The 15,622-nt window shown below is 40.8% G+C and overlaps 2 protein-coding genes across 2 annotated transcripts in view; both read right to left on the bottom strand.

Annotated features, from left to right (window-relative positions):
- The window catches only part of LOC308175003 (sister chromatid cohesion protein PDS5 homolog B-like), a 53,555-nt gene extending 52,242 nt beyond the window's left edge, over window positions 1-1,313 (bottom strand). The window contains exon 1 of the mRNA XM_080550116.1: window positions 1,270-1,313. The gene's annotated coding sequence lies outside the window, so the exon portion shown is untranslated. The remainder of the gene's footprint in view (window positions 1-1,269) is intronic.
- A 7,265-nt stretch (window positions 1,314-8,578) lies between these two features.
- LOC308174471 (NEDD4-binding protein 2-like 1) lies at window positions 8,579-13,516 on the bottom strand (the record flags this gene model as incomplete). Its single annotated transcript, XM_080549548.1, has 5 exons — window positions 13,391-13,516; window positions 12,724-12,857; window positions 12,444-12,532; window positions 9,275-9,348; window positions 8,579-8,726 (listed from the first exon to the last, which is right to left on the bottom strand). Exons 1-5 carry the CDS (start codon window positions 13,462-13,464, stop codon window positions 8,579-8,581), a joined length of 519 nt encoding a protein of 172 aa, XP_080405674.1. The 5' UTR covers window positions 13,465-13,516.
- Window positions 13,517-15,622: the final 2,106 nt, after the last annotated feature.

Here is a 15,622-nt window from a genome sequence, read left to right as displayed (position 1 = left end):
CCATAAAAATGGGTCTGCGTTTGCTTGGTGCCTAATGGATCAAAACTTTTGTCTAAAAAGCAAAAAATATGTAGGCTATCCAGTCAGTAGGCCTACAGTTATGTATTTTTTTAAAAATCGGTATCGGTATCGGTATCGGTTGATCTTGAGGAAAAAAAATCGCTGATCGGTATCGGCCCCAAAAATCCAGATCGGAGCATCCCTAGTCTGTGTGTGTGTCTGTCTGTGTGTGTGTGTGTGTCTGTCTGTGGGTGTGTGGTGGGGAGGGGGGGGGCGTTCTCACACAATGACGCGACATGTAAAATACAGCACAGTTGCAGAGAAACAGCCAGTGAAACAGAGGAACAGCCAGTGAAACAGCCAGTGAAACAGAGAAACAGCCAGTGAAACAGAGAAACAGCCAGTGAAACAGCCAGTGAAACAGAGAAACAGCCAGTGAAACAGCCAGTGAAACAGCCAGTGAAACAGCCAGTGAAACAGAGAAACAGCCAGTGAAACAGAGAAACAGAGGAACAGCCAGTGAAACAGAGAAACAGCCAGTGAAACAGAGGAACAGCCAGTGAAACAGAGAAACAGCCAGTGAAACAGAGAAACAGCCAGTGAAACAGAGAAACAGCCAGTGCTTACATTACACATTCAAAACAGATGCAGAACGAGGAGGTTGGACTGGCTGTCTAGATAAAGATCTATAATATCTCATGTGAACGAGCCGCAAAATCCGACTACGATCGGACACAATATGACAGTATCAAATACAGTATTTCACAAAAACACACTTGACAATTAATTTCGTGCCCTGGAGTGAGTGCAAGGCAAGCTCGAGAAAAATGGTTTTGTTATGGCACAGACAGTTGTACGTCAAGGCCATGGGACTGGCTCTGTTGTTGTAGCTAGCTAGCTGGCTTGGCTACACCAAATACTGAACTGGCTTAGCCAAGAGATTCTATCTGAAATATGCCCGAGAACAATAACGACTAGTTCATTTAATAACGTACATTAACATGCATCTTAACCCAAATAGTCCTAACCTATTCCTCTGGGGATAAGGTAGCGAGTTTAGCTAACCTACAGCCAAATGCAATGACTGCCATTCGCTCGAGCCCCTCAGAGGCACGGAGACCCCGCATGATTTAGCAACGTTAAACGTTCAACGTTCGCTTCGACAAAACCGAATACAATTACGACCAAAAACGCACCGATTAATGATCGACAAGACACCGTTCGTTGCGATTATCTAAACGAGACAGGTTTGGCGGAGGTATTTCCTACCTGTTTTGATGAATTGCGTTACTCAATCGTGTCCCTCTCTCTTCAGCAGCTCTCTCCCCCCGCCTAGCTTCAAAATGGCGCCAATCGTGGCTGATGCAGAGAGCCCTGTGGCAGGGACGTACGTGGGGACAGAGCGCGACCAACAGAGCCAGGGAGGTAAGCGCAAAGAAAACGGCCCCTGTGGTAATAACGGGCCCCTGGACTATGATACACTAAAACTACAGTGCTGTATTTTTTTTTTATTACGCAAAAAAAATCAGACAATGTCAAAGTATTTTTTTTCTTTTGTAAAGCATAAGAAATGTCAAAAGAACAACTCGTGCACACTGTCATCAAAACATTATTCAACATGTTTAACAAATCTGAAACCAAATGAAGGCAAATAATCATCTCACAGTGGTGTGTTTTTTATTACGCAAAAAAAATCAGACAATGTCAAAGTGTTTTTTTATTTGGTAAGCATAAGAAATGTCAAAAGTTGTACACAAAAAATGTCAAAACTCGTACACACTGTAATCAAAACATTATTCAACATATTTAAAAACAAATGTTTTACCTCAACATAAACATAAAACGTAGAATTAAAGGGAGTTGGAAAAAAAGCATGGAAAATATTAGTAGTAGTACATGCCTTCAACACAACATATCATATGTTCTTTGGCAAAATGGAAAACATACTCCCAAAAACAATAACGTCAACATAAAGTCAACATCTATAATATGAATTGCTCTTTAACAATTCTGGAACCAAATTAAGGCAAAGAATCATCTCACAGTTTAAATCCATAAGGCACATTCAAATTAAAATGCAAATAAGACTGTCCATGGAAGGTAACTCTTTTGACACTGTAAAGAAATCCTATTCAGCCCATGCAAGTACCTTTGCAAAATTAGTTTTTGACTGATTGCACTGAACTGAACTTGACTGATTCTTGTAATCAAACGTAGGTATACTGATATACAAAGAAACAGTGCATCATACATCAAACTACATTTTCCATAGTGCATGAATCTCTAATTATATGTAAGTTTGGGTTACTTCAATGGACATATATATATTTACTGTAGGCTACTTGCATGGTAACTCTCTTATATAGTTAGTTCTGCTCATACATTATTTTGAGACACAACAGGGTCAGGTCAGATGGTTCCTACTTCCTAGCATTACACAGCCCTTAACGCCAGCAGTTTGTGATCAGGCATACTGTATCTGATTGGACAGTGTCTTGTTTTGGTTGGACAGTCTCCAAATATTAATTAAGGAGACCATGAGTGCTTACTGGTGTCAGACAATAAGCACTTCAAAGACCATCGTTTGCACACGACTGCATATAATGGAAAATTACAGCAGTAACACTTAACACAGTGAAAATGCAGTACAGTATTCTAAGCTAACTTGTTGTGGATGAAGATAATCCTTTCTTCCTAATAAGTTTGGTTGGGTGTCAAACTCAAAACAAGAGTGTCTCTTTCTAAGAGATAAGAGTAAGTAAAAAAGAAAGAAAAAGAAAGAAAGAAGAAAATGGACACAATACTTATAGGAGAAAGCCTTCTATTGATTCCATCCCATGTAATGGTCAGACCTCAGTCTCGTCCTTGAAATAAATTCCAGTTTCTCAACATTCCGATCCCATGACTAACCTGTAGGTACCCGGGACCTCCTTATCTCTCAGCCCAGACCACCCAACCACACATGGATATCCTCCAGTCTATAATGTAATACAGTCAAATTATTGGCACCCAATACTGGCACTCTGTGGGAATCTGAAAAGTTGTTTGATCATTGTGAAGACACTATTTTACTCAAGTATGCCCAATACCAGTATATTCCATGTAACCATATATAATCACCAGTATATTCCATGTAACCATATATAATCACCAGTATATTCCATGTAACCATATATAATCACCAGTATATTCCATGTAACCATATATCATCACCTATATGCCCATAAAGCATGTACTGTTGTAGTCTATATTTACCCTAGGTTATATATGATATATTGGGTTTTATATGATGTTATCTGAATATATGTATGTATATATATATGTATCCGTGTTTTACATTTCAGTGGTTTTATATATATATATATATATATATATATATATATATATATATATATATATATATGCATGTATCCTTGCTTTATATGTTTTATATTTCAATGGGTTTGTATCCATCTCTATATATCTATATGTATCCAGTATCTATCTCTATATATATGATTATCTATCTCTATATATCATTATCTCTCTCTATATCAGTATCTATCTTTAAGTAGGAATATGTATGCATAGAGGGACTAATCTAATTTGCATTACGGGCTGGTTGTGTGACTTTAGGAAGGGTGGGAGGTACCTGGGATATCGCTGGCCTCAGCAGCTGGACCTTTTAGCCGGCAGCTGAGTTCAATGTGATTCTCCATTTTCCTGCCTCGACTTTAAGCCGCCATTAGGAAAACAGTGCTGCTCTGATCCTAGCTCCTTGTTATTTGAAACGCAAACAAAAGTGGTTTGAGAAATGCCTATAACGTCTATAATGTCTTTACTTCATACTGGTTCAGTGATTAAGGCGTCTTCTTCTACACACTTTATCAATAGATACTCATCTCATATTCATGTACAAAGGCTGATGGGAGATCTGGGAGATTTCCACCATGGTCAAGGTGGGGAGACGGGGGATTTTCTCCCATGGTTAGCAAACTCTCCCTCTGGGTCTCATATCCCTTGGGGTTGATGAATTAAGTGAACGGCTTGAGTCACCCTTTTTCTAGTGCCAGGATATGGGGGAAGTTATCCATCTAGCCTAACAAATGGTGACTACAAGATTAGAACTTGGTGACTGCAAGATTAAGAACGTGGTGACTCCATGATTATGAAAATGAGTACGAAAATAGCTCCCTATATCTACATTGTCTCAACATGGGCCTATATCAAGGGTGGAAAAAGGTATGATGTTCAGTTTGTGTTGGGGATCCACTTGTTGTGTTCCTTAGCCAGCTCACTGTTTGTTGCATGCAAGTATGCAATAAACTCCACTTCTACTAAAGCACTGTGTTTTCCTTGGTTCTTGCATCTGAAGAAATGATTTCAATCTGACTATTGGGTGATACAGAGTCGTTCAAAATCTCTCCTGGTAAATATTTTGAGCGGGACAAAATACAACAAAAGTCAATTAATTCCGTTCCCACAACTCCCAAAAAAGTGTTGCAACTACAACTTAATATTTGGTAGCACACCCTTTGGGGGAAAAAAACTGAAATCAATCGCTTCCTGTAACCATGAATGAGTTTCTTACACCTCTCTACTGGAATTTTGGACCACTCTTCTTTTGCCAACTGCTCCAGGTCTCTCACTCCCTCCTCTCTAGTGTGTTTTTTGGTTTCGCTTGCAAAGAAAATGCAAGCCTGTTTGAATGTTAGATTCAATCATGAAGTAATAATGTATGATTATGCTGCTGTGCTTACATTTGTTTTATTATTTTCCACATCCTTATGGTTGATTCTGTATTCTGGGGTTTTGTTAGAATCAAAGGGGGGGATTGAAGGATTTGAACAATATTTTGTACCACAATATTTTATATCCACTGTGTGAAGATTAGGTCAGAGGTGAAAATGCAGGGTCTCACACACCGAGGGCTGTTCCCAGACTGCAGGGGAGTCCGTTTATCAATGTTTTGAGACACCATCTGCAGGGTGGTTTGATGGGGAATGTCAACAACTGTGATATGCTCCTGTGTGTGAAAAGATGTTGTTGTTGGGGTGGTTACAGGAGAGGGGTAGTCTGAGGTATGTCACTTGAATGAATGGTCTTTATTGTCATTGCTATAGTACAGGTACCAAACAACGAAATTTAGGAGGGGTGGCTCCCCCGGTGCTAGGAAAGAAAAAAACTTTTTTTTAAAAAAGGGAAGGAGCTGGTTTACATAAATAAAGGCTATGTACACTATCCACTATACTATACTGTACAGATAGACGACTAGGGTTGTCATATTGCACATAGTGTTATTGCATTTATTTAAAGTGTCGCAGTTTGCAGGCTTGAAATGTACATATTTGTGCCTCAGCACTACACCTGATTTTTTCAGTCCAGCAGTTGCCATCAATCCGTCCAGACTGTCCAGGGCCCAGAACCTAGGTCTTTGCTGTGTTCAGGGCCTGGATGGCCCTGGGGTAGAAGCTGTTCTTCAGTCTGTTTGTCCTTGCGGCCATGGTCCTGAACCGCCTTTTCGAGGGCAGCCGGGTAAAGTGTTCGTACCATTTATTCTGAAATAAACCTTTATTCTACGAAAACCACCACAACCCGTGTTGAGACGTCTATCCTTTGAAACCTGAAGATCATTGTGCTTAATGTGAGGTCGCTAGTGACATTTGATATTGAAAACTGTTGGAAACAAACACAGCGCAGAATCAGGAGACATTTGTCATCACATATATTTTTTAGATATCAAACTGCTGTTTTGAGATCACTCCACTCCACGGGTGTTCTATGGGATTTAGATCGAGAATCAGTGCTGGCCACTTCAGAACTCTCCAGCTCTTTAACCATTTCTGTTTGCTTTTTGAAGTATGCTTTGGGTCATTGTCCTGCTGGAAGACCCATGACCTCTGACAGAGACCCAGCTTTCTGACACTAGGTCCTACATTGCGCCCCAAAATTCTTTGGTAGTCTTCAGATTTCATGATGCCATGCACACAGTCAAGGCATCTGGTCCCAGAAGCAGCAAAGCAACCCCAAAACATCTGTGAACCTCCACCATGTTTGACTGTAGGGACCGTATTCTTTTTTTTGGAGGCCTCATTTTGTTTTCTGTAAACAGTACAATGATGTGATTTACCAAAAAGCCCTATTTTGGTCCCATCCCTTTTTTTTATGTCTCTGTGTCAGCAGTGGGGTCCTCCTGGGTATCCTACCATAGGGTCCCATATCATTCAGATGGTTATGGATAGTGCAAGTTGGAAGTTGATGGAGGTTTTTTATCCATCCATTCGAAAAATCCTTTGTTGCAATCATTCATCAATTTTTCTCTTCCGTCCACGTCCAGGGAGGTTAGCTACAGTGCTTCTTGATGACATAAACTTCTTGTTGACATTGCACACAGTGGAAACATTAAGCTCTCTGAAGATGGACTTGTAGCCTTCAGATTGTCCATGCTTTTCAACAATTCTTTGCTCTTCTTTCTTTTCTCCATGCTCAATGTGGTATACACAGACACACAACACAAAGGTTGAGTCAACTTTTCTCCATTTTAAATGGTTGCAAGTGTGATTTCTATATTGCCAGCACCTGTAACTTTTAGTCTAAATACAAATTAAAGGAGCATTACATGCTTGAAATACAATTATTTCTCACAATTTTGAAAAAGGTACCAATAGTTTTGTCCAGTCCATTTCTAGAGTTCTGTGTGGAATGAAATCAGATTTGGCTTTTTTTTTCTCTGCTTTTTTGTGATGTTCCAAAATAAATAAACATGTGAATACCAAAGCATTGGTAATTGCAACAATCTTTTGGGAGAAGTGGTGCATTATCTGACAGAAGTGCAGTCTGCAATCTTTTAGCTCAATGGGTAGCAATGCTGGTCAATAGATCACATGTGGCTGTCCTGCCTATCCCTACCACAGTAGCCTAGGTGCCAGTCTGTTTCTGCTTCAGTTCCTGCTCCCTAATATATAACTCATATAGCTATAACTAGGCTATAACTGTGACCTGTGATAAAAACAAATAGAGTTTGCTGCAGCAGAACCAGACTGATGTTATAAAGACATTAGAGGAATATTGCCAATACGCCTTGATTGTGCTCACATGATACAGTATATACTGCTTATATTGATCAAAGGCCATTTGATGGGCCCATGTTATTGACCATAGATATGACTTTAAGATGAATAATAACTGTGTTCTGTTGTATTGCTGAGTAGACTTGGATATGTGGATATGTAGAATAGAAGACATATTGATAGAACTGTTTAGAAGAATATCCGCTGGCATGCCTTAATTGCTTTCATTAGATCGCCTGATTACATGGCCCGTAGGCCATTTGAGAGGCTCTTAAATGTATATTATGATATTAGTATATTATTGTTTGACACTATATTACTAGGGTGATTGGTGACTGTATTCTGTTGTGTTACTGGATAGATTTTTCATATGAATGATAGGAATGATAGGAATGATAGGAATGATACGAGAACCAGACATGTGCCAAGGCACCAGACACCAGACAAGGATTTATCTTTTTTGCAAAAGATAAATAGGGCACATCAGTTAAGTTGCAGATGGATGTAAAGGATGTAAATTAAAATTAATTAATTAATTAGGATGTAGGCGAAAACGCTTGACATCTGAGACACCTACTAGATCTAGATCTAAGGAAACTGGTTGTTACTTCTCTGGTTCTGTCACAGCTGGATTACTGCCAGATAGTTTGGGCTAATACTACAAAGAAAGACCTGAGCAAACTACAGTTAGTACAGAATGTGTCGATTGTAGGTCGCTTTGGAATAAGGCGTCTGCTAAATGCCAAAAATGTAGATGTACCCCTGAGAAGGGCAGGTAACGAGTTGTTTCTTAGAAATCTCACCTCTCGGGGCGCTTAGGTGGCGTAGCGGGTTAAGCGTCAACCATGTAACCGCAGGGTCCCCGGTTCGAATCCGGCCGGGGACATATCCTGCATGTCATCCCTCCTCCTCTCTCTCACCCATAATTCCTGTCTAAATCTTCACTATATCTGTCAAATAAAAAATGGAAAATATGAGTGGGACTGCCCCATTCAGAAAAAATTACTTAAAAAAGAAATCTCACCTCTCACTTGCATATCTGGTTCCTTGTACCCCCACCACATGACATAGTTTGAACTTTCAACATAGTTCTTTTTTTTTTTTTTTTCTGACTCATATTTATTTTTTCATTTTATTGGACAGATAGTGAAGACTGACAGGAAAGTAAGGAGAAGAAGGGAGAGAAGGCATGTCAGCAGGGCATCGAACCCATGCCGACATGGGCATATGTGTGCACTGTAGACCGCGGTGCTAGACCACTGGACCACCCCAGGCCACAAACTTTGAACATAGTTTGAACTGTTTATGACCTGAAATGCGTCTTCAGACCTGTGCTGAATCGATTCTTAGACTGTCTGACCTCGGTTCTGTATTTGTCTCTTCCTTGCCAGCAATAAAGAATGACATGACTCGTATTGTAACAAGACTTTATTTGTTGAACCTCATCTCTAAAGAGCCAAAACTGCTGAGTGGTTACCCTCCCATTCAAAAAACACTGGGAACTCAACCACTGCAAAAAGGCATCTTTATCACCAGCGGTTCAACATTCTCTCCCCACTGGGCATCCACATGGCACAAGAGTAGTGGTTATTGAGGACCGTCCAGATGTTTCTCACTGGCTCGTAGCTTCTTTCCATCTCCTCCAGCTTTTCGAACGGGATCTTTAATCCACAATATCTGATAGGGAAAAATACAGTTAACAATGTCCCCAAACATTACCTGGGCAAAGTAGTCTCTATACCTCTGAACCTTGGCAGTAGAATACCTGGTTGTTATTGGGCCGTGTGGCTCTAATAAAAACACTGATGGTTATAATTCTGGATGGAAATAGACAACAGTAATTACGTGTTTCTTTTTAATTGCGATATGACTTTTGGCCTATCAGTCTGCGGTTATTTGAATTGTGTGTTTTGAATGTGTGGTGTATTGTAATGTGTATTGTAATGTGTATTTTTATTTTATTAAAATGTTTTCATCTGCAACCCTTCATATGTGTAGTATGCTTCCATGTGCTGTATCTCTCCTATGTGGATTGTATTATTATATTGTATTATATTGAAGTTTAATGATACCTAGTCCGATCTCATCTCTTGCTTTTACACTCTACACATGACAGTTATCGACAACAACACAATGAGATACTACCAGGAGCCCAGCTAGGTGACCCTAGCTACCAGGAGCCCAGCTAGGTGACCCTAGCTAGTTGCCATAGAAGAAACACCTACATGTAGCGATCTTCAAGAGAGAAGTGAAAGCCATCTACGTCCACGAATTCAATCCAATAACCACGGCGAAAACCCTGCAGAAAGAAAGCTGGGGTCTTATTAGGGTTGCAACATTCCGGAAATCAAGGTGGAAGCTTTCGATGGGAATTAAAAAATGTAATCTTCACTGTAACTGTAAAAATGAAACAAATATGAACTCAGAAAAAATAACAATAATAAAAAAGAAGATACACATCAAAATACTGGAATGAAACATCACACAATAATGGAAATGACATCAAAATACAACTCATAAAACACACGTTAGAATAAGATCAAATATGACTATATACACCTGTAATGGAAAAAACTGTAATAATATTCCATTCTTGATATAACTGTTTAGTTTAAACGTATGCTTCAGTATTCTATGGCTGGTGTCACCTGCTTTGATGGATGCCCTAAGAATTGCCCCATGACTGTAAGACCCCAAAACTGTTATGCTTCCCAGCCTAGCTAATAATGTGTGTTGGTTGCTCAAGGGCTAACTAAGAACTAAGGTTCAATCTCTATAGAGTTACAATCTCTGTGCTGCCATATCTGGTTTCCTTCATATGTACATCCCCAGACAACCGGTAGTCCAACGTATAATCTGAGTCAAAATAGAGAAAAAGGGGTGTATCGATTTGATCGCAGACAGGCAAGCCCGGATTATCCATATATTGCATCGGGTGAACGCCCTGGGGCACCAGCCAATGGGGGGGCACCAAATTATTCGGACAATGAATAGGCTATATTTACTGGAAGAGATCCACACAGGTACAAAACTAACGGTTATATTTAGGCTATCATGTATAAAAAGATAAATAATTGCGAGTTCGGTGTAAGTGCCCCCCCCCCCCCCCCCCCCCCAGTCACAGACAAGTGCGCGATGACGCAGTGCCGCCAAACTATCAACGAAGAAATCAAAATGCACAGGCGACAACTGAGTGGCTCTGCCAAGCAAAAAATTAAGCAAGGCAAAGACTCCAGACATACGGCCACTCTTAAAAATGTCCCAACAATTGGGATTTTTATTTTATTTCACCTAGGCCTAAAATTAGCACCGAAGTTAACAGTGGGGGGGGGCAGCAGAGCGAGCGAGGGAGCGAGCCCATTCACAGCCACACTGGAGCAAGTCTTGCTGAATGTGGAGTAAGAATGGTGCATGTCATGACCTGGGGTTAGACTTGTCGAATTGCCGGGGACAAAGTTACGACAACGCCAGTAACATGTCGGGTAAATATAACGGCCTCCAGGCGCATCTTATAAAAAGCAAACCCCCTGATTCATTACGTGCCCTGTGCTGGACATTCCCTTAATGTTGTCGGTGTAAACAGCATTAATAGCTGTAAGGATGCGAGTGATTTCTTTGACCTACTTCAGTCATTGTATGCGTTTTGTGCAGCATCCCCTCACCGATGGAGCCGGATATTTAAAAAGAAGGATGTGAACATCAGCAGGACTCTAAAACCACTGTCCAGTACTGGATGGAGTTGTAGGACTGACTCTGCCAAAGCGTTGAGAGAGAACTATAGTGCAATAAGAGAGGCCTGATAATAATAAGATTCCCTGCTGGCAATTGAATCCGAGTTGGTCAAAGAGATGGACTTTGAGGATTTAGTAAACGACTTTGCCTGCGTAAAATCAAGAAAAAATAAGTTCTGCTAAAGGTAAGGCTTACTTATGATTATTTCGGGCTAATATGACGCTGTGGCTGATTTGGGCCTGTGTGATGCACAGGGCTATAACCTACGTCTGATACAGCATCACGAAGGTGAGCAGAGCGGCAAATAGAGAGGCGCTGTTTATTTCCATAATACCTGTAGTACACTTCATTAATGCTGACAGAAAATATGTTCTTATTCTTATATGCCTGCAACAGTCGTTATTGGACTTGGTTGGTATTGAGCTTGTTTTATTGTAGTATACAGTATGTGCATTTTCCCCCTTTGTTATGGTTTAGCATGTAGTCTCAGGCCATTTATGATGGAAATAATTAGCCTATATTTAGAAAGTCGTGTTGCATTGTGATGTGAGTTGCATTCAGATTTGAGCATCAGTGTAAAGGCTATACTACGGCATTAGGCCCAACTGTGATGAGCCTGTACTGTAGTTATTGTCACGCCCTCTACCTCGAGGTAGGGGGCAGTGCCTCTTTCCCTCTCTCTCTCTCTCTCTCCCTCTAATTGGCAGGAGTGGCTTCAGGTGTGCGTTTTGTCCGGCTGTTCACAATTACCTCATCGTTAGCCCTCCATAAAGACCCGGTCCAGCCTTCACTACGTTGCCGGATCATAACTTCAGTTCCCCTGTTAGTCACGCTTCCAGCCTTACTATAATTCTGTTCTGTCGGTCCGCATTGTACCCTAAACCCTTATTCCCTGTGCCTGCAGTCCGTTCAGCCTGACTCCTGCCTACCTGCCCTCCTCCTACCCGCCTGCCTGCCCTACATGCCCGCCTGCCTGCCTGCCCCACCAGTCCTCCTACCTACTCGCCTGCCCTCCTGCCCTACCAGTCTCGCTACCTGTCTCCCTGCCTAGACCCCTGCCTGCCTGCCGACTACCCCCCTGCCTAGACCCCTGCCTGCCGACTACCCCCCTGCCTGCCTGCCGACTACTCCCCCGGCCTAGACCCCTGCCTGCCGACTTCTCCCCCTGCCTGGACCCCTGCCTGCCTGCCTGCCGACTGCCTCTCCTGCCTGACCCCCCCCCAATTGCCTTACGACCATTCTCTGCCTCAGTCCTTAAATAAATATACCTTATTTACTTCAATCAGTCTGGTCTGTGTCTGCACTTGGGTTCCCTATCTGATCGTAACAGTTATATGCTCTTGTAAATCTATGGGTTTTGTAAATATCACACTTTCACTTGCAAAGTAGGAGGGTGTGTGTGTTGGGGGGGGGGGGGCACACATCAAGTCTGGTCACCCTAGGGGGTTAATCCGGGCCTGCAGACAGGATGTCTGATAGGTGTGCCTATTCTTCTGTGACACAATGAACCTAAACCACTCAGTTAATCAAGGCATTCCCCTTGGCTCACAAACACAGAGAAATCAAACAGATGTAAATGGAATAGTTATAGACTGTGTTAACAACTATCATATTTTCATACCATAACATTACTAATCAGCCTGTCTTTAACTCATCACTCACCATACGGACGTAAGGCCACATCTCCCATATTCGCAGATTGGTGTTGTCAACAACGACTGGATGCACTCCTTCTTTGATGGCCTCTAGAACTGTTTAAAAAGCAAGTCTCGGGGTCACATATTTAAAGCCACCTTTACAAAGGCAATAGCTAACTCTTTCATACCTTTCTTCAACTCCGTAGCTTTTTAAAACCCTCCATCAATGTACTTTATTATTAAGTGTGGTTTGTCTCTGTTGTTGTTGTTGTTGTTGTTGTTGTTGTTGTTGTTTTCACACAAACCTCTCATGCGGTTCCACATATGGGCCTGATTCAGATCCTTTGTGCGGAATCGTGCATCCATGGACCAGTTATCGTCTCGGAAGTAGTCGTCTGTGCTGAATATTTCTCCAGATCCATAGGCCTCCACTATTGCACTGTAAAACATTCCAATTCAAATGCTCAAACATTCACCATTCATCTGCTACCATACTATTTTACTTTAATAGAGATGTTTTATGTTGTCTCTTCCAAGGACACAGGTTTGATTCTACGCGTTTCTGTTATTGACGGACAGACTATGAAAGCAATAGCCTACAACTCACATTATGGAACCAACATTTTAATTGACCATTTAATTGTAATCTTGTTAAGTCGCACACTGTGGACAAATTGCGACACAGACCTAGAGCCAAATGCATAATCGATGATGTTATAATTAAAAAGTACGACATAGGTTTTATAGACAAATAACTAAACCCAACAGCAATGGAATGCGTTCATTAACCCGTTATAGCCTGTTGTAGTTAAATCAAACGGGCCCAAATGTCATGCTAAAAACGACATAAGACAAGCGTCAGATGATTCACATCCCCTAATTCATGTTTTTATTTTCATGCGCAATGTCCATGACTAACATTAATTTATAAATAATATCTCCATGGACATTCAGAGAATGAAACAGGGTTACCTTGCTTCATCAGACTTTCCTGTTCCGGGCAGCCCTCTGAGGATAATAAGACGCTTGCTCCGTTTTCTCGCCATTTTCGAATTAGTTCACGGCGACAGTTACTTCACTACTTCATTTGCGGGTCTCAGTCTCACAATAACTTCAGTTCAGTTTCACTTTCATCCAAACACGCCCACACTTAAAACATACTAACTGAGAGGGTGGCTGCCCCCCCCCCCACGGGGAAGGGAAATGTTCGACCTTGCAAAAATCTTTATTTGGACGTGATCCATGCATGATGGAAATGTCACTATTAGTCAAATATGTAAAAGGGTCTTTTTTGTATATAGGGTGCCATTTGTAGGCTACTTCATAACTTGTGAAAAATAAATAGTTGAATTACCTATATTTTAATGTTCTATTATATAAAGGACATATCTAACTTGCTGAAAAACATAGTGGTCGAGCTCAGGCACCTAAATTGTATTTTATTTAGAATACCCTCCTGTAGTTGAATAGGGCTAACAGAGTGGACACTAACAGGGTGGACATTTTGAGTTAAAGTTAGCCTTTAGCCTGCCTGTGTTAGCATAATGCCTAGCATGACCATGAATACTTGATGAGGAATCTAATTTGCACTAAACACTTTTTTGAAATAATTCAATTTGATTGATCTCCTCAAACCCTTAGGCCTAACAGGGTGGACACGTTATTAAACTCACATTAAACACATTAAACTTACTTAATAAAAACATCAAAATCAGATGGTAAAAGAGGTAGAAAGTCACACAGCTTACCACATTTTAATTTCCCTCCACTGATGTGATGTCATCTCATGAGTGATGTGATTGAGAAATTTCTAAAGGGTCATTAACACAACTCAACAGGGTGGACAGTGACCGCAGGGACAAACATACCACCTTAATTTTTTGTATAAAATAAAATAAAATAAAAAACCATATTTGATTCAATAGATATTGCTCAGGAAAATTCAATTAGGCTATAATAACATATTTGGAAATGTATATGTTTTTATTAGTTATTCTTTAGATTGAAGTTGAATGAACAACACTGGGGACATGGCAAAATCCATTTACATCTTTAACCAAAGCTTTTAAAATGTAAAAAAAAAAAAACTTAGAAGCCCATATCATTGTATTCATAATGAATAACAATTGACTATACATGAAAAAACGAATGGAGTAATATTTGTCAAAATTTAGACAAAATACAACATGACTTGTGTTGGGGACGGAAAAGGCACCCTATTAAAAAAAATGACCCAAAAGTATAGACAAAGTAATAGGCCAATTAGGCTACAGCATTATGGAGAGACAGTGTTTTTCAGAAGCATCTGCATTTAAAAACAAATTCAAGGACGGGACGGGTCAATGTGGGTTAATGTAGCACACAGCGGGGTCAGGCACCCCACAGTACAGTTCTGAAGTCTGCAGCTGGTTCGTATGCTTCTCTCCAGAAACGAAACTTCTTCATGGGTATCAGACCTCCACACCACCTGAGAAGTTAGAACATAGCTCATTACAAACAGGTAGGACTGACTTGTAACAGCAAACTAATGTGCAATGTTTTGGCATAGCATGCACTGAACCAGCAAGAAACTTGGAGCAGTATAGTATTTAACTTAGGACTGGTAAACTGTAAAATTGGTAGTTGAATGGATATAATAATACATTTTAAAATACAATTACAAAAGCTAATCAATAAATATGAGTTAACCATTGTGGTTGTAATGATGATTTCTGATACTGAAGTATAAAATCCAAATGAGTGAGGAATGAAGTTGATGCTTGAAGGAAAGTTGGATTAAGGCAATTTAAGATTGATATAAAAAGCGCCGATCCAGCCCACACGCCTCCAAAGCACCGGAGCCCTTAGTTACGTTAGATTCCCTGGACCCTTTAAGCGCCAGCCGGAGACTTGAGTTTATGTCCTGTGCGCATTATTCTTTATTAAAATACGCCCGGTGAGGCTAAACTGCGCTCCTTTGTTGTCTGTGTCGTTCTATGCAAGCATCATGTAATGATCAGTTGGTGGATAACAACTGTGTGACTATAGAGACACCCTTTGCTTGCGGCTTGAGTAGACTGATGAAACAGTAGAAGTAGAAGTGTTATGTCCTCCTAATGCTTATGTGCTAAAAGACAGACACGTGTAGGCCTAAGCGCGTTGTCAAGGTCTACGTTTAGCGGGACGACCCAAGGCTGCTGAGATACTGTACGTCTGGTCAAGTGT

Source organism: Nansenia antarctica (assembly GCF_963989245.1).
Source record: "Nansenia antarctica genome assembly, chromosome: 20".
NCBI lineage: Eukaryota > Metazoa > Chordata > Actinopteri > Argentiniformes > Microstomatidae > Nansenia > Nansenia antarctica.
This window is presented reverse-complemented; position numbering and strand designations above follow the sequence as displayed.